General features: G+C 56.7%; 2 protein-coding genes across 2 annotated transcripts; both read right to left on the bottom strand.

Moving 5' to 3' along the window:
* Nucleotides 1-3,052: 3,052 nt before the first annotated feature.
* On the bottom strand, nucleotides 3,053-7,647 carry TOMT (transmembrane O-methyltransferase). The gene is made up of 3 exons (XM_073329128.1): nucleotides 7,386-7,647; nucleotides 3,920-4,116; nucleotides 3,053-3,373 (listed from the first exon to the last, which is right to left on the bottom strand). Exons 1-3 carry the CDS (start codon nucleotides 7,645-7,647, stop codon nucleotides 3,053-3,055), a joined length of 780 nt encoding a protein of 259 aa, XP_073185229.1.
* A 5,831-nt stretch (nucleotides 7,648-13,478) lies between these two features.
* Nucleotides 13,479-16,428, bottom strand: LOC140905620 (protein mono-ADP-ribosyltransferase TIPARP-like). Its single transcript, XM_073329127.1, has 5 exons — nucleotides 16,136-16,428; nucleotides 15,681-15,852; nucleotides 15,249-15,442; nucleotides 14,888-15,160; nucleotides 13,479-13,998 (listed from the first exon to the last, which is right to left on the bottom strand). The coding sequence occupies exons 1-5, from the start codon at nucleotides 16,426-16,428 to the stop codon at nucleotides 13,479-13,481; spliced, it is 1,452 nt and encodes a 483-aa protein (XP_073185228.1).
* Nucleotides 16,429-18,186: the final 1,758 nt, after the last annotated feature.

Here is an 18,186-nt window from a genome sequence, read left to right as displayed (position 1 = left end):
ACTGAATGTGTGTATCCAATTTGTATACGTGTATCGTTGTATCGGAAGCGGGGAATATTGACCATGAAGCCAAACAATGTTAGTGGTTGGTTGAGGAAATGCACACAAGCACAAGGATTACCCCAGGAACTGTGTGCAATAGAAACCTCTCAGAGAGAGCTTGACACAATGGGAACTGTTTAACCCTGGTCAGGTAGCTCTACACAATGGAAAGCGTTTGACCCAGGTCACAGCAAAAAAGCTTTCCAGTAAGTAGGGGGAAGATATAAAAGAGGGACAATGACAACATGAGGGGTCCTCACTCTGTCTACAACAACTCAGTTGAAAACACCTGAGGAACAAAGACTGAACTGTGAGAAGTGATGGTCCCAGGCTAAGAGCTTTAGTCTGTGTAAGAAAACCTGGGAAAGCCCAGGCAACTTTGTGCCTTAAGAATCTGCTAGCCTGTTTATCACTCAGGGTGAGAATTTGTTAATTTGTATCCTACCTGTCTAGTGTGTTAAGGATGTGTGTTAAGCTCAGTCTGTGGCTTTTGTTTATTTACTCAGGTAATCTGCTTTGTTCTTTTGCTATCTCTTTAGCCACTAAAGATTTACCTTTTGTGCCCGTCACAATGGGCCCCAGTAATAAAGCTCACTTTGGGATCTACTTGGCCCCAAAGGCAGGTGTTTAGCTCCATCCATTAGAGAGGATGGGGAGAGACACCAAGGTTGGCTCCAGACCCAAAGCTGGGGGGTGGATGGATGTGGGGCTGGGTTGGTCCTGTCTCAAAAGGCTCACTAGAGTGTGCAGAAAATGCTTAGCACTTAGCCAAAGACTTCAAAGGGCTTTCAGTGGCAGCGCAGTGGGTAAGGTACTTATCTGCCTCAAGTTAAGAACATAAGACTGGCCATCGTGGGTCAGACCAAAGGTCCATCTAGCCCAGTATCCTGTCTTCCAACAGTGGCCAATGCCAGGTGTCCCAGGGGGAATGAACAGAACAGGTAATCGTCCAGTGATCCATCCCCATTGCCCATTCCCAGCTGCTGGCAAACAGGCTAGAGACACCATCCCTGCCCATGCTGGCTAATAGCCATTGATGGACCTATCCTCCATGAGTTTATCTAGTTCCTTTTTGAACTCTGTTACAGTCTTGGCCTTCACACCATCCTCCGGCCAGGAATTCCACAGGTCGACTGTGCGTTGTACGAAAAAATACTTCCTTTGGTTTGTTTTAAACCTGCTGCATGTTAATTTCATTTGGGGACCCCTCATTCTTGTGTTATAAGAAGGAAAAAATAACACTTCCTGATTTACTTTCTCCACGCCAGTCATAATTTTATAGACCTCTATCATATCCCCCCTTAGTCATCTCTTTTCCAAGCTGAAAAGTCCCAGTCTTATTAATCTCTCCTCATACAACAGCCCTTTCATACCCCTTATCATTTTTGTTGCCCATTTCTGAACCTTTTCCAAGTCCAGTATACCTTTTCTGAGATGGAGTGACTACATCGGCATGCACTAGTCAAGATGTGGGAGTACCATGGATTTATATAGAGGCAATATGATATATTCTGTCTTATCTATAAGATACAATAGTATTTGAGCTCATCACGAGCCATAATGGATTTATCCTCACACACCCTAGGCACAGCAGTGCAATTATCCCCATTGTACAGAAGGGGAACTGAGGCACGGGGAAAGTGGGACCTAGTCCAAGCAAGTCCATGGTAGAGCAGGAAATTGAACTCAGCTCTAAGTCCCAAATTAGCACCCCAACCCCTGGACCATCCTTCCGCACTGTAGGAGCTTAGCACCTTCCATCTACGATAGATCAGTCCATATTTCACTCTAAACTCTGCTGTGTATCACCATCTCCTGTGGTCACAGTTAAGGTTACAGGGTGATATTTTGGGACTTATTTAAATATTGTGGCTGAAGGGTGAAGTGACTTTTAAAGCCTGAGAGAGGAGTTGTGTCCCTCTGGCTTTACTGTCTGTTTTTTGTAAATGGGGTTCAGGAACCTTTTAACCCAGTGAGCCAGAAACAGAGCCCTGGCCTCCTGCCACCCTCTCTGGTGGCCTGGGCCGTATGCGCTCCGGCCTGCTTGGCCCAGGGAGGCCAGCTGATTGGCTGGTTCTCCTGAGTGTAGTCACTAGTCCATGTTCTCTGCTCAGGCCCATCTCCCAAGCCCAGCTGAACCATAGGGTTCAAGTGGCCCTGGGTAACAACGGCTGCCCCCTACATGAATGGTGCTCGTGGTAACTGGCATGGGGGTGGGGGGGCAGAGCAGGAGAGCTTGGCATCATTAGGGGGAAAGGTGTTGCTTCCTAGGGTGGATGTCCCCTGCCGGCCACTTTGCTGCACGCTGGGGGTGAGCCCAGCACTGCACAGGAACCCAGGAAAGACAAAGGCCCTGCCCCAGGACACCACAGGAGGCCCAGAGGAAGGGCCAGGCTTTCTTCTGGTCCTTGAAATCTCAAGAAAGGGAAAGTTTAGGGGAGGGATTTGAAATGGTGGCAGGGGGCCTAATGCCCGTGGGTGAGGGGCTAGGCCAGGGGTCCCAGGTGTAGGCAAAGGCATGAAGGCAGGAGCAATGGGAGTGGGGCGAAAGGTGGGGAGCAACTGGGGGCAAACAAAACCTGTTTGAGTGGTGGCTGCAACCTGGGTGTGTGCGACCGTGCGCCACTCGTTCATACAGTGCACCAGACCCATCAGGGAGACCCACGTTCCTTCACAAACAGTGCAGCTTGCGTGGACCTGATTCTCATCTCACAGCCGCTGGTGTGAACGCAGAGTACTCTGGAGTCGCTCTGGATTCACGCCAGTGGAAATGAGAACAGACAGACCCTTATCTGTCCCTATGCGCACAGAGCAGAGACGGGCTTACGTGCAGATCAGGGGCAGTGTGGCGAGGCTGTACGCACGTGGGCACACACCCAGCCACAGCCTTTGTGCAGCTCTACATAGCCCCCAAGCCCAGACAACTCCTCAGCTCTGGTGAAGCGTCGGCTGGACTCCTGGCAGGGCAGGACAAGGCCCAGCCTGGCAGCCCCACCTTGGCCGCGAGCGCTCAGTCCAGGCCAGTGTAGGTGAGTTCGGCCATGCCGTCGGGGATGGCCCGGAAGTACTCCAGGCTGGTCCTGTGCATCTTGCACTGGTACTTGCCACAGGTCTTGACGTACTGCAGGAAGTGGGGCGCGCCGGGGAAGACCACGTTGTCGGCCACGATGGTGGCTCCCTCGAGCAGCAGGCCGTGGGCCTCCAGCAGCTGCAGGTCCCGCAGGTAGCAGCGCTTCCAGTGGTCCATGAAGACAAAGTCGGCCTTGAGCAGGCCGTGCTTCTCCTTCAGCTGCGGGATCACCTCCTCCGAGGCGCCCACAATCAGCTCCACCTGTGCTGGGGAGAGGCGGAGGGTCAGCGGTGGGTCCCCGCAGTGAACAGCATGGCCCTCCTGCGGGATCCCACCGCATGGTGCAAACCAAGGCGCCAACCAGCCTGGGATCGGGCCTTTAAAATGCAGCCGTCTCTGGGGCAGAATTCAGCAGCTTGTTCAACAGCCAACAGGAACACTGCTTGGCCATTTGAGACAGGAAGTGGAGAGGAGTAGCTCAGCCAGTTGAAACCACAGGGGGACCGGAGGCAATTGGCACTCAGATCACACAGTCTGGGGAAGTGAGGCTATGAGATTGGGTGTTAACCAGTGTCTGGGCCAAATTCCGAGCCAAGGAATTCTGTTTTCCCTCCTGCAATTCCCCTGGCTGGGGCCGATGCTGGCTGCTGTACCCTTCACTTCCTGCCCCCCTGGTGCTGGAGCAGAAAAGCTGCTGGGTTCTGCCCCCAGAGCCTCTTTCTCCTGGCAGCCTCTTTTCCCTGAGGCTAGTTCAGAACAAGCTAGGAGATGGGCCATGGAAGGCGCTGGGGAGAGGGAGCTACTCACAGTGTCCTCGTCGAAGCCCGCCAGGCGGATGACCTTCTCGGCCACTGCGGCATTGCGTGGGTCCATCTCCACAGTGTAGAGCCGGGCACCCATGGGCAGACACTGGGCCATGAGGATGGTGGCGTAACCACAGGACGTGCCCAGCTCTAGAACGGTGAGTGGCGTGTTCTCACAGATCAGACGGTCCAGGATCTTACCTAGAGGGCAGAAGGAGGCCTTTAGGTACTACGGCAGTCTCCGTGCTGAGTAATAATAAACCTTTGGTGCTCCTTGAAGGGCAGGTGCTAGAATAGGGCAAACTCTGAGTTTTCTTCACCGCCTTAAACGATTCCCCCACTCCTTTTTACAGCCTGACCTGTGTCTGGAACTCGGTTTACCAGTGGCTTTGCTCAATTCCTCGAGTAGATCAGACTCTGTCCAGCAGAGGGTGATGGTGACACATACAAAGAAAAGGAGGACTTGTGGCACCTTAGAGACTAACCAATTTATTTGAGCATGAGCTTTCGTGAGCTACAGCTCACTTCATCGGATGCATGCCGTGGAAACTGCAGCAGACTTTACGTACACATACGTAGCCGGTCTTATAAAATAGTCCCCATCCCTCCCACCTAGGGTGACCAGACAGCAAATGTGAAAAATCGTGACAGGGAACGGGGGGGTAATAGGAGCCTATATAAGAAAAAGACCCCAAAATTGGGACTGTCCCTATAAAATTGGGACATCTGGTCACCCTACTCCCACCCATATCCCATTCCTCCCAGGAAAGCTCTAATGGGGGGTGATGCTGTAGGAGAGATTCCCCTCCCCGGCTCCCCTGCGTGAGTGAGCTGTGTTCCCAAGGGGAGAAAACCAGCTAACAGGGAATGCAGCCCCCACTGATGATGTCCCGCGTTATTCAAGGGGAGGCACTGGATTAAGCACAGCCGAGCTTCCCCCACACACCACCCCAGCTGCAGGTGGGACTACGGGGATATGCTGGCCCTATAGACAGCAGACAATTTCTCCCCCGACCCTCAAACTCGCTCGCGCGCCTCCTGATGCCACAGCCCCATTCTCAGAGCGCGTCTGGCAGGTGGGTGCGTAACCACGGAGCGCTCTACTCTCTGCCGTGGGCTCCTGGCAGTGAATGTCCAAAGGGTTTTGCAATGCTGGGAGCGCTGCCCTAAAGCGCCAGCCATCAGCCTGAGCGAAGAATGGGACAGGCTGCGGCAGTCTCAGAAGGCAAGGAGCGTGCACTGCACATAGGGGACATTTACCTCTGGGACTCAGGGGCCCACACTAGCCCCAGGCGCCACATACCGTCTCAAAGCGGGGTGTAAGTGGGACTCCGGGGGGACTGGCTGTGACACTCCACACCCCATACTCACCGGAGTAATACGACCATGATATAATTATGATGCATCTTGTACGAGATATGTCATCGCAGCCAAAGACTGAACGGGCCGGGGAGGCTAATTCCCCTCTCCCCTAAACCGGGGTTCCTGCAGGTCCGGGGCAGGGCGGGGGGATACTTCACTGAGGCAGCTGGACACAGAAGCCCTGTGGTTCTTGCTGGCTCCCAGTGGCTGACGCAGCTTGTGTTGTTTAGTTTCCTGGCACGGCTCCTCCCTAAGGCCTGGGCTGGCATCTGTGGACGGGAGCCCCCGGGACACTGCACAGGCTGCCCCGATAGAGCGCTGCTGCCCTCCGGTCCCCTGAGGAAAGCCGGGGTCTAGGCTGGCCATAGTGAATCAGCGCTGGGCCGGATCAGGTGCATTTGTTTCCTGGCACGTCCCTGGCATGTTTCCAGTGTCAGCACCTCCCTGGGACCTACTGGCAGCAGCCTGGGGCGGCTCTGTCCCCTGGGCTCAGCAGGCTGGAAACGTAACCCTCGGCCTGCAGCTCCTGGTATAAAGCAGGGCACCCTCCCACCTCCCCCACAGGGAGCGCGGCTGATCGGGGGTGAGCTTGGCCAGGCTCCCTCTGTGGGAGCCAGGCACTGCCAGGACCAGGGACCCTGCCCGAGCTGGTTACTTCAGGCACCCGCAGCCCCGGGCTGCCTCATTTTAGGGGGGCTGGGGGCTGTAGCAGGAAGGCTCCCTGGAAGTCAGTCTCGGCCTGCTCGCCAGGAACTCTCCCTCCTGGCATGCTCACAGTAACATCCTGGCTGTGTGGGGCTGGGGCTGGCCTCTCCTGCCCAGGCCTGCTGAGAGGACATAGGGAGGGCCTAGCGGAGCTGCCCTCTAGCTCGAGGGTAGCTGCCCAGGGCTTGGGAGCCCAAGGAGCAGGGTTCTAATCCCAGCTCCCCACATTTCACTAGTGATTGTGTCTGGATGAGACACTCTCATCCTGTCCTATGGAGAGGCCAGGAGTCTGTTCTTCCCCCACCGTTCCTGCCGGCATCAGGGCTTCTGCTGCAAAACTCTTCCCCATGGAGCCATCTAGTCAGGATTCAAACCCCCAGTCTGGTTTAGGTATAGCAGTGGCTTTGACCATTAGGCAGCATGCTCCTGGCTAATGGAGCTTGCTCTCCACAAGCCTTGGATGGGGGGTAGCAGCTATTCTAGAGCCAGATCTATTTAGAGGGAAGAATCCCTGCACAGGCCTGGCACACTCAACCAACACCCACCGATAGCTCAGAGTTCCCTGGAGAACATGCATCAATTTTGGCTCGGGCGGGGAGGCGGTTTCTCAGGCCTGGCTCATGTGGAATCTGACTGGGCTAAAAAGAAGGACAGCGTCTGGGTGCTAAATGTTAATCCCCTGCACACGTCTGTCCTGCCTGCCCGGATCAAAGGGAGAACTTCAGCACAAAGACACCGTGATGAGCTAGCTAGCGGCCGTGTGCACCACTGCCCTGTGCTAGTTGGAGCCAGGTCTGCTCTCCTGCGTGTCATAAGCCCCATACTGTTCAGCTGCTAATGGGGATTCTCACTTGGCAGAGGTTGGAGCAGAAGGAGCTGTGCTGAAGCTCTGAGCAGTCACACTGGGCAGCACAGGAATGTAGTAAGCGTGACAGGCATGAGGGCCAGGCTGGTGCTGGGGCAGAAGCCCTGCTGTTGTCACCACAGTATATGATTCTGCAGGCAGTGCCCTGGGGCAGCACTGTATTAAGGCCCCAGTGTGGTGGTGAGGGGCTGCATAGGGCAGGAAGGGACATAAAACAGGTTACTTGTGGCCACTGATGCTCACCGGGTATTTCTCACACGAGTTGGAGGGTTAAAGCATTCAGATACCAGGGATGGGCATGGTATAAAGACTGAATAGAATGGGACTGAACCCCTGTGTCCTGGCCAAGTTCCATCTGGGGTAATTACAGTACTTTTTACACCTTCCTGCGTTGCTATTGGATTTGCTATTTCCCCCTCTCTTCCTGTCCCAAACGGTCACGTGTCGTTGCTGTGCGCTGTTGAACAGCTGCTGGGTTCCGCCCCAGAGGCGGCTGCATTTCAGTGCCCCGCCCACTGTGGGCTGGGCGAGCCCTTACCTTTGTGAGGCCCCACGTTGCTGAGGTACTCGCAGTGGTAGCACCACTGGTCGAAGGTCTCGAGGATGTGGTGGGGGTCGCCGGGGATGGCGTGCGTGAGGACGTACTGGAAGGCCCGCTCCTCCCGGGAGATGCCCGTCAGGCAGTCCTGCAGCCGGCGCACCAGCACGGCCCGGTAGAAGAGCAGGAAGTAGTGCCGGTAGCGGATGATCAAGGTGACCAGGAATGGGATGAAGGCCAGAGCAACGGCTGGGGAGACCATTTCGGCAGCAGCGCAGAGCAGAGGGTGGGTGGGAGCCCCACAGACCTAGAGGGCAACGGGCGGGTGAGGGGGCTGGCGCACGGATCCGGCTGGGTGAGTGTAACCTGCCGGCCTGGGGTGTTACATAACCTCCTCGAGCGGCTGGCCCACAACAGCGGATAACAGCCTTCTACTGCTACTACCAGCGATTTCATACCTTTTGCTTGCTGCTTGTGAGCTCACCGGGATGGGGATTGTCTCTTCCTAAAGCTTTAGAAAAGATTGTGAGATCTACCATAATACAGCTGAGGCATAACCTAGCTAACGGGGGCATGTGGGGATCTTTACGTCCCATTCCCCCGCCCCCCACTGCCTCCTGCGGCAGACGCAGAGCCCAGCTGCTTCGTGTCAGCGTCTGAGCAGAGCTGTCAACATGTGGAGACGTTTCACAGGGGGCAATCAGCCAGAATAAATTGGAGTGCAATTAGGTTCCCAGCCCAGGGAGAGTCTGGTTGGGACTGGTCTGGCACTTTACACATATTAACTACTTAATTGCCATACCCCTCTCAGGTAGGTGCAATCCCTGCCCCATGTTGCAGATGGGGAAACTGAGGCACAGGGCCATTACAGCCACAGTCTCCAAACTTGGGCAGCTGAAGTGAGGCACAAAAGCCCTGAGGTTTCTTAGGGGCTGGTCACCCCACAGTTCCCACCAAAGCCGAGAGAATCTGGAGGCGCTCGGCCCCCTCGGGATTTCAAAGCCTCTCTCTGGGCGCCTGTCTGAACACCCCAGGACAGTGGCTCACGTTGCATCGTCTCTGTTACGGCGGGGTCGGGAGCCACTGACGCCAGCGGTTACTGTTACCAGCCTCAGCGCCGGGCTCAGGCCCTGGCTCAGCCCTCTAGCCGGGCTGCCTCTGGCCCTAGCGAGCGGCCCCTCGGGGGGGCCGGGTCAGGCTGGCTGCTCAGCAGAGGAGCGGGCTCGCCGGCGGTAGGAAGCTCCCTGCAGCCCTACCGGCAGGAAGCTCGCCGGTAGCTGTTTAAATGAACCCTGAAATTCTCCTTCACACGGATAAGAGTCAGGGGCCCCCCAAGCCTTCCCCCCCCCAGGTCCCGAGTCTGGCTTTGTATCAGGAAATCCAATTACCAGGCTCCTCAGGAGTTCCTCCTGGCCCCCCCAAGATGGTGCTTAGCTGCCCCGTGTGTGTGTGTACACATGCCACGACAAGGGACACAACACCACAACCAGGCGGTGTGTCGGTCACCCAGGGCCGTGCCCTCGGAGCTGTGGCCCAAGGCCGCCAAGCGGGAATCGGGGCAGTCCTTGGATCGCCGAGGCTGGAGAGAGGCGGGGTCCCCGAATCCCCAGGCTGACAAAGGGGGCGTGCGTGCCGAATATGCCAAGCTCCGCTCAGCGTCGCTGTCCCTCTGCCCCCTTCAGACACGTCCACGGCCTCCCCTCCCGTCCCCAAACACCCCCGTCTCCCGCCCCTCTCCCGCCCCACTCACGCCAGGGCAGGCGGTGTACCCAGAGGAGACGCTGCCCCTTGGATTCCCCCTCGGGCAGCCTCGGGCTCCCCACCCCGGAGCTGTTCTGAGGGCCTTGCCCCAGTATCTGCTGCTGGGGCTGCCTGCAGCTAGCGGGAGGTGAGCCGCGCGCCTACCTGGCTGTTCCTTGCCACCCTGCAGCCAAGGGGTGGTCTGCTCCGCAGAGCCTTTCGGGCACGGCTGGTAGCGAGAGACCAGCCCTCCCCCAGCCTCGCTACCCACTCAATTATTGATCGTGTTACCCAAGACGCGGCAGGAGCCCAGCTCGGGTTACTGGCCCCGTCCCTTCGCCGGAGAGGGCCAGAGACAGCGACGCTGGGCTGAGCCCCCTGGCACTTTGCGGCGGACACCCCGGAAAGGGGTCCTCGTCTGACGGCTTCTCTAGGGGCACCGCAGCCCTTTCCGGGGATGCCCTGGGGAAAGGGCACCAGGCACATGGTGCGCCGCTGCCCGGGGGGGTGGCAAAGAGCTGCGGGTGCAGTGCAGGCAGCAGACGTTGCTGTCCAAGCTGCTGAATGCCGATGGTCCGTCCGGTTGCCACCGGCCACTTTCCACGCTGCGGGGGCAGATCCTACTCACGGTGCTTGGGCATTCCAAAGAACTGGGCTCATCGCCTGCCAGCCCTTCAGGGGGTCGGGTATCAGAATTAACGCCCTAGTGTAAAGCTGGGAACAGGGAGGTGAGGGGATATGCCCCAGGTCATGAAGCCAGGGTCTTATGTATCTGTCTTTGGGTTTTCTACAGCATCCATTGCCCTAGTATTTAAGTGCTTCCCAGGGAAATTACATCCACCTGGCAAGGTTCCCAGCAGGTCTCCTGGAGGCTTCTGCTCCTTTCTCCTCCTGGGCCCGGCAGGAAATCCAGTGCAAGGAGGAGGCTTGTCATGCCCAGCAGCAGCCAGATGCTGGATCCACCTCATTGCCTTGGCAAACTTATTCCGCGGCCAAATCCCTCCCTGCCCTGACCCCGGCGAACGGTTTGGGCCTGATCCTCAGCTGGTGTCTCAGTGCAGCTCCACCAATGTCACATCGGTTAACACCATGTCAGAATCTGGCCCTGTACCACTCACTCCTGCGCCCTGCGGGTGGTATTGTCCCGGAGGGCACAACCGCCGGGGCAGGGCACGACGCACAGCAGGAGATGAGTCCTGCCCTCTTGATGAGAGGGCTTGTGGCGGCTCCTAAGGAAAGTCAGGCCCCCGCCCGCCAAAGTCTCCCAGACAAACCTCTGTGTCTTTGGTTTCCTGTCTGTCCTACAGGACTACTAACAATGTGCTGCACTGTTTCATCGATGGAGCTCAAAGCACTTTACAAAGATGCAGTCACAGGCGTAGCCCCATGTTACGAGTGGGGAAACTGAGGCACGGAGAGCTGGTTTAACTTGCCCCCAAGGCCTCATTGCAAACAGGAATCTGAAGGATTTGTGTCAGGTTTCAGAGTAACAGCCGTGTTAGTCTGTATTCACAAAAAGAAAAGGAGTACTTGTGGCACCTTAGAGACTAACCAATTTATTTGAGCAAGGATTTGTGGTATTTCCAGAGCACACCTCCCCTCTGCAAGCCAGGTGTTTATGGCAGGTCCCCTGTCACCTAGTCCCTTTTATCTTACCCTTTCACCCTGTTTCCCACAGTGAGATTTCCTATAGTCCAAGAGAGGCACTGTCTCTTTGGGCCCCCAGCTGTAACCACAGAGCCGATCCCCCCGAATCCCTGTCTACGCCCCCCCCATTCCCCGCCCCCCATCTCGGACAGGCACTGCCTCTTTGGGACCTCAGCTGTAACCACAGAGCCGATCCCCCCGAATCCTTGTCTATACCCCCCCATTCCCCGCCCCCTATCTCAGACAGGCACTGCCTGTTTGGGGCCTCAGCTGTAACCACAGAGCCGATCTGCCAGCAACCTTTTAGGGAAGCTCCTTAATACAAAGTACAGCTGCCAAGTTTTGCACAGCGGCATGTGTGACATTTCTCAACAGTGAGCAAGTCCCAATTCCTCCCCGCACCCCGTCCCTGTGAGCAGTGGGAGTAGGGTCTCCGGATGTTTCACTCCATAGTCTTTATGAAAATATGCTTCCTATATGAATATGACGTCACTGAGATATACTCTATGCCAGATGGCTCACATGAAAGAGCGTTGGAAAGGTTCTGGTTTACTGACTGTGATTATCCATTGTGTTCGCCTGTATCGTTTCTGTATCTGAAGTTAGGAATATTGACCATGTATCTGTGTTTCAACTAAGCTGCTTTGGGTGACGCCCACTGGTAACACTTCGGGTACAACCATGGGAAAGCCAGACAGGGCGGATGGCCCATCAGCGAGGACAATGGGCTGTGAAAATCCTTGCCCTTCCTGTGGACACTCCATACTGCCCCGACTCATGGACGCTGGGATACTACAGAGTCGGGTGGTCTTGTCATCTGATACTAAACATTACCTGGGACTTCTTGTAACTTTCTGCTGGAAGGGAGGGGTTCAAGTTTGGGAAACAAAGGATTCCCACGTAAATATTTAAACTGGGGAGGAAGGCAAATGGGACTCCTCCTCGCCATGGCCTGTCTGCCCAAGAAGAAAGACTGCAAAAGCCCCCTGAAGGGAAGGCGGGGGGAGTCCAGACTGAGACAGGGGTCTGAAAAGGAATATAACTAGAACTCTGAACCACAGAAATTTTGCAACCTGCCTAAAAATAACATTTAGGGTGAGAATTTATATTTTGTAACTTGTTTCTTCAGTATATCTAGTTTAGTTTTTGTAATTTGCTTTATTTGATCAGGAATCTGATTTGATCTGTCTGTTATCTCTTATATTCACTTAAAATTCACCTTTTGTAGTTAATAAACTTATTGCTTATTTATCATATAACCCAGTTTAAGTAATTTCTAACTGGCGGGGAGGGGGCAAGAAGTTGTGCCTATCTCCCTCCACATTGAGGGAGGGGGTGAATTTCATACAGCCTTTGGGTTTGGACCCTTTAAAGGGAGTGGGCCGTGTTGGCAAGCCCCTAAGGCTGCATCTTTCCAGAGTGGCTCTCTGGCTCTCTGTGCAGCTGGGTGTGGCCCTGCCTGTGTGCTTGGCTGGAAGAGGCTTGTGAGCCGAGCCCAGCAAGGCCAGGTAAAGGAGACCCCGGCTGGCAGAATAGGCTGACTCAGTGGTACCCCAGCACATCAGGTGACACCCCAAAGGGCCGAAACCCATCACACCCGGTATCAGCAGCTTTCTTTTATATAGGCCACTATGCCCCGCCCCCCCAAAAAAAGTGTCCCCATTTTTCACACTTGCTTTCTGGTCACCTTACATGGGAGCAGTCCATGTCTGAGCCCCACACTGGGCCACCCCAGCTCCCGCTGCTAGGGGTGAGGGGAGGTTAGAGAGTGTCACACATGGAGATGCATAAAACTCCCTCCCCCCATGAAAAATGAACTGGGGCCCCCAGTGCAGTCTCTTCCCCCCCAAATATGGGCAATTATTGCCCTGTTGGCCACTCTGCATGCCCCCCAGCTTTCCCGCTTCAGTCCCCTGCCCAACCCTTACACCCTCCTGGAGGAAAACCAAACCTGGCAGACCTGCTACCACTATACACGCCGGCTCACGCACGCGCTCTCTGTCACGCCCACGCCCCTGCTCGTTGGTGTGGACACAGGCTCTTTCCACAAAGCGGGGGACACTTTTTTATCCTTTCAAATGCTTATTTTTCCAACAAGACCCCTCGGCCCCCCAGCCGCTCGGGGTGTCATTCTCAGCCCTTTAAACCGTGACGTCCCACAAGCAAATGCAGCCCCCAGAGTCACAGACGAGAGGGTTTGTGTTAACAGAAACATAACTTTCACCCACTCTTTAATCCCTAGACAATACCACTACTGCCAGTAGGCAAGGAGACGGGGGTATTCCGCGGGGAGGTTTGGAGGGGATGGGTGAGAACAAAATTAATTTCACGCACCAGCGCGGCCTATTCCCAGCATTAGTGAGATTGGGGTGGGGGGATTTCCAGGTGGGGTTTCCACTTTCTGAAACCTTTGCGAGACCAGGAGGAGAGGGACAGTGGTATGGGGCTCAGCGGTGCCTCCTTCAGGGCAGCGCAGCAAATGGTGTTTGCCCAGGAGTCATGAGCAGCCTTTGGTGGATGGTCTCGGGGCAGGCAGGCAGTAAGAGTGGGGTGGAGGGAATAGGGTCATGGGGACGGATCACATTCCGGTAGGATGACGGGGTGGGTGAAGCCTCCGGGAACTGGATTGCTCGTTCGTATCACGGATGCTGGACGGGCTCCGCGTTCTCTCATTACCGTGCTGTGCGAACCCGACAGAGAGTGCGGTTAGAGCGTGGAAAAGCTGGGCTGCGTGAGCCTGCCCGCTGGGAAGCTGTTCCCTGCCAACAGACCCGCTCCTCCGAGGCCGTCCAGTGTCACGGGGTCACCGAGCAGTTTGTAGCAGATCACGAAGTAGGGGTAGCACTGGGAGTTGTCGAAGATCACGTAGAGGGCGGGCTCTTGGCCATCATCGCTGCAGGAGTCGTAGCGCTGTCTGCCAGGCTCCCTCGCCGGGGGCTGGGTGTACCCGGGTCTCCCCAACGCCCACTTGCCCACCAGGACCTTGGCCAGGAACATGTGGCGGTGGCCGGCGTGGTTGGCCAGAGCGAAGTTGTGGGAGCAGTGGGCATAGGAAGAGAAGTAGCTGCCGTGGCCGTAATGGGCACCGTGCTTTCCGGAGAGACGGGGGTTAAAGTTCTCCCGGCAGATGGACGCCACGTTGTCGGCTGAGGTCCCGTGGAAGAGGTGCCTCTCCAGGAGCCTCTTCTCCTGGGCCGAGAGTCCGCTGGACATGAGCTCCTTCCGGCTGAGGTGAGTGCAAAGGAGAAAGAAGGGGGTTTAGAGTCACTGCTCCCCAGCCCTGGTGCACCCCCAGTATCTGCTCCCCTGGCCACTGACCACCTCGGCGGGGGATCCAGACACGAGCCCAATTCCCTCTACGGTGCGTACATTCTCTCTTCCTGCTGCTCTGCGTCTTCCTCACTAAACAGCTCGGCATCTCCTCCCCGGTCAGGTCCTGCACCTCCAGCCTCAGGGACTCAGTCCCTCGGTTGACTCCCCTCAGCTCTCCTCCTCTCTCTGCTCAGGATTCTCCCAGCTCTCTCTCCTCTCCTGGTCCATCCCACCCAGCTTCCTTTCCTTCCAGCTTCCTCTCCTTCCTGGTCCATCCCACCCATTCCCCTTCACCTCCAAACTCTCATCCTGCCCTCAGTCCCCCCAGTCTGCCCCTGAGACTGGTCCCAGGTGGCTCCTTCAGGCCCGGGCGAGGGGCCCCTCCTCATCCTCCTTGATGCATCTCTCCCTCCCCTGGGGTCTCTCTCCCCTGGGCATCCCATGATGCTATGCTGTCCTGGCTCCCAGCCCCTCGGCCTTCATACCCCTCCTCACAGCATTCCTCTTTCCTGAAGCCCTCTGAAGTCTTTCTATCGAGCCGGATATGGTTCAAAAGGACACGCTCCGGATCAGCCGCAAGACAAAAGGGTTGGAGTCGTTGAGGAAAATCCTGAAGCCAGATGATTGTATCCCTGGGATGGGTCTCCTGAACCTTAGACACACCTCCCTTCAGCCCACCCAGAGAAGATAACCCATCTAGTCCTGCCCACAGCACTGGCATCAACGGCTTAATGGCGGAGTTAAAGCTGGTGGCCTGGTCTGACCCCTGCCTCATCTCTCGAAGCATCCGTTCCTCTTCCTACCTGCTGTATTTTTTCCAGAGTGCATTGTTCCGGATCCTGTAAATCCTCAGCACCAGCACCATGTCCTCTGGGACAGACGCGTGGAAGAGCTCACAGATCTCGCGGTACACCGCTTCCGATGCGGCCACCTCTGCATGGAGGAAGGCCTGGCCATGGGGTGGCTGGGGAACCCAGGTGGCTGGGTACGGGCCACAGTACCCATCTGTGGGTCTCTCCCCGGGGATGGTGGACGTGGAAGGATGGAAGAGTCCCCGGGAGCCCCAAGGGATTGTCCTAAGGAGATAAGGAGATGGGAGACGCTGGCCAGTCAGAACATAGCTCGGATCCCTCCAGCCATGGAACCGCCCAGAGAGTCACTTACCGCAGATACCGTGCCATGCAGCTCAGGGAGCGGTAGGCCGGTCGGCGCTGGATCTGGATGGGCTGGACAGATCCCTGGCCTTCAGTGCTCTGCTGAGGGGGCCTTGGATCCATGGTGTAGAGTTGGCCCTGGAACCGAAAGGTGGGTTCCTGGGAGCCCCTCTCAAAGGCTGCAAGGAGGTCGTGGGGAACAGGCTGAGCAGAGAGAGGAAGGGGAGTTGAGCCCTTAGCATGACTGAAAGAGGAAGATCCTTACACGCATTGCTGCTCACAAGAGCACCCAGTCCTGCCCTGGAGGGACCGTCCCGTCCTGGGAAATCAGTCTCCGTCTTCATCCAACCCTGGGTCGGCCATCCCATCTCCCTGGGATGCGCCAGCCCTACCTTGGAGAGCTCCCCTCCTGCCCCCTTGGGGTCCACCCCCCTCCCTTCACCTCCTCGTAAGGCTGCCAGGTGTCTCTGTGCTTCCAGTACACCTGCCACCTGGTGTGGAAGCGGGGATTCTGCTTCCAGTCCGAGGTGCTGGCCAGCCGCCTCACTCTGTTAACCACGTCCGAATAGCCCAGCTCCATGGTGTCCAGGTCCAGGATCCCAAACGATCGGTTCCTAAGAGGGGAAAATAATCTCACCCGTCGGCCCTAGGGGGCCCTTTTCTGGGAGAGGTCGGGACCGGGACCCCAAAACAGCTCCAGTGGGGGAAATCTGAGGCACTCCCCGTACGCGGCTTCTTCTGCTTTTCCCTAGAGCCTCTGGCCGGGCGTGGCTGAGACGGGAGATGGTGGGGAACCTGCCCAGCCAGCACTCCGCCCTGGCCGGGATGGGAGCAGCTGGGAGACGCAGTGCGGGCCCCCGTGGGGAGAGACGGGGCGGGAGTGTTCCCAGCCCGTACCTGTCCAAGAACCGCACAAAGCCGTTTTTAGCGTCGCCGTAGAGCTTCTCCAAGTGACGCTGAGACGAGTCGCTCAGACTCTGCCACGCTGCCCTTCCACTCCCCCTGATCTGCCAGTGGAAGGGGTAGCGGGTGTGATGGAGAGGGCAGCTCTCCCTCCGGGGGCAGTGCCCGAGCAGGAAGCCGTCACAGATCCGGATGCCGTCTTCCTGGTGGACGTGGAAGGGGACCCCGTCCTCGCTGACCCATCGCTCCACAGCGGGTGGGGAGCTGCACCAGCGTTTGGCAGGCATAGGGGATGGACTCTGGGGGGCTGCATCCCCCCTGGATGACGTAGGGCAGCCAGGGCTCACAGTGTCGGAAGAACTCTGATCCTGGGTAGTTTGGGGAGAGGGAGAGATGGAGACACTTTAAGGAGATGCGAAGCTGCTCTGGGACTCGGGTGTTGGGGCTCAGCCCCCCTTATCCACTGCACCCTCCCCATGTGTCTTCAGCCCTCCTCCACGAATACAGACCAGCACTGCACGCCCCCACGTCAGAACCAGCTCTCCTGGGCTCCAACTCGTCCCCCCAGCCTTGCCCTGGAGGGGCCCGTTCTCCTGGGCACTGAGAGGGGAATTCCCTCCATTTCCGTCGCTCACGAGGACTATTTACCTGATGGGGCTGGCGGTGGGTTGCGCTGGTCCCCTCAGCGACGGGCTCCTGCTCAGGATCCGCTGGGAAGATTTTCCTTTGGGGGCTACCCCCCAATTGGCTGAGGATCCCTATGGAGATCCTCTGGCCCATACCCCCCCACGCCCGCCGTCTGTTTCTCTTTGAACGGGAGGGTTCTTAGAACATGGGGGTGTCCCATGACTCCGATTGGTGGGTTTATCCTGCAACACGAGGCCGCAGCCGGCAGAGCCCCCCAAGTCACCCCACAAGCACCCCAGGGGGCCAGGAACTACCAGGGCTGCTTCTTGCCATTGGAGTCAAATGCCTTTACTTTACATCTCTTTCGGCGTAAACTATTCGTTTCAGAAACAACGTGGCAAATGTTGCCGCCCCCCCGTAGCCGCCGGCGCTCAGGTGTGAGGGTGACGTGGGCCCTAGAAATGCCACGGATTGTTCTGACTCGTGTTTGCAATGGGACGTCGGGCAAGTCGCCCCAGCTCCCTGTGCTCGGTTCCCCCATCTGTGCAACGGGGCCACTCATGCAAACCTGGCTTTGTAAAGGGCCGGGAGCGCCAGAGATGACCCAGTGCAAGTGTCACCCCTTTTGGAACTGAGCAGTTAGCCACAATTGGGGTAGCGGGGGCGGGAGGAGAAATCGAGGATAGCATCAGAAATATCTTGTTTATTTACAAAGATTATCCAGAAAGTTCTGTTTCCCTGGGAATCGAACAGCAGGAGATGACGGTTCCTTTGCTCGCTGTTCCATGCCTGCCCTTCCCGCCTGCACTCTGTGCCCAAAAAGCTCTCTCTCTCTCTGCTTTCTCTCAGGGCCGCGTTACTGGCACTTCTGGCTGCTTGGCTTTTTTACTGCTTGCAACTCACTGTCCTGCTTTTCACTCCCCCACAGCCACACCCTCCCTGCCCAAACAATGCCCAACCAACCCCTGCCCCCCCCAACCCTCCCCCCTCGTTTCAATCCCTGAACCCTGAGTGGCCTTGCATGTCTCTTTGTTTTGGCCAGAGATATAGGCCTGCTTAATTGTTTCAGCCACTGGTTACAACAGGCTTCTTTACATTGAGCCTGACTGTAAAGCTGCAGTCCCACTCGACCTGTAACAAGACTTGTAACTCGTTCCATCACTCTCCTGTTATTACCCCGACCTGACAGCTGGAAAACCGGAGACACCAGAAATTGCCTGGCTCGGTGTGTTTTGCAAAACCGTGTCTCTTGTTGTATCTGAGAACGGGTGTGAGATTCCATACGTGTTTCCTGCTAGCGAGGTTTGTTAGGCTGCAGACTAGGGGAATGATTTGTGAGAAAATTAAGACACCTAACTTATTTCAAACTGGCTGCGCTTGCCAGAGCAGCGGAGAATACCTCCCAGGAGGGGGCAGGC

This window comes from Lepidochelys kempii, chromosome 1 (assembly GCF_965140265.1).
Source record: "Lepidochelys kempii isolate rLepKem1 chromosome 1, rLepKem1.hap2, whole genome shotgun sequence".
Lineage (NCBI taxonomy): Eukaryota > Metazoa > Chordata > Testudines > Cheloniidae > Lepidochelys > Lepidochelys kempii.
The sequence above is the reverse complement of the archived record's forward strand: the minus strand, read 5'-3'. Positions and strand labels throughout refer to the sequence as shown.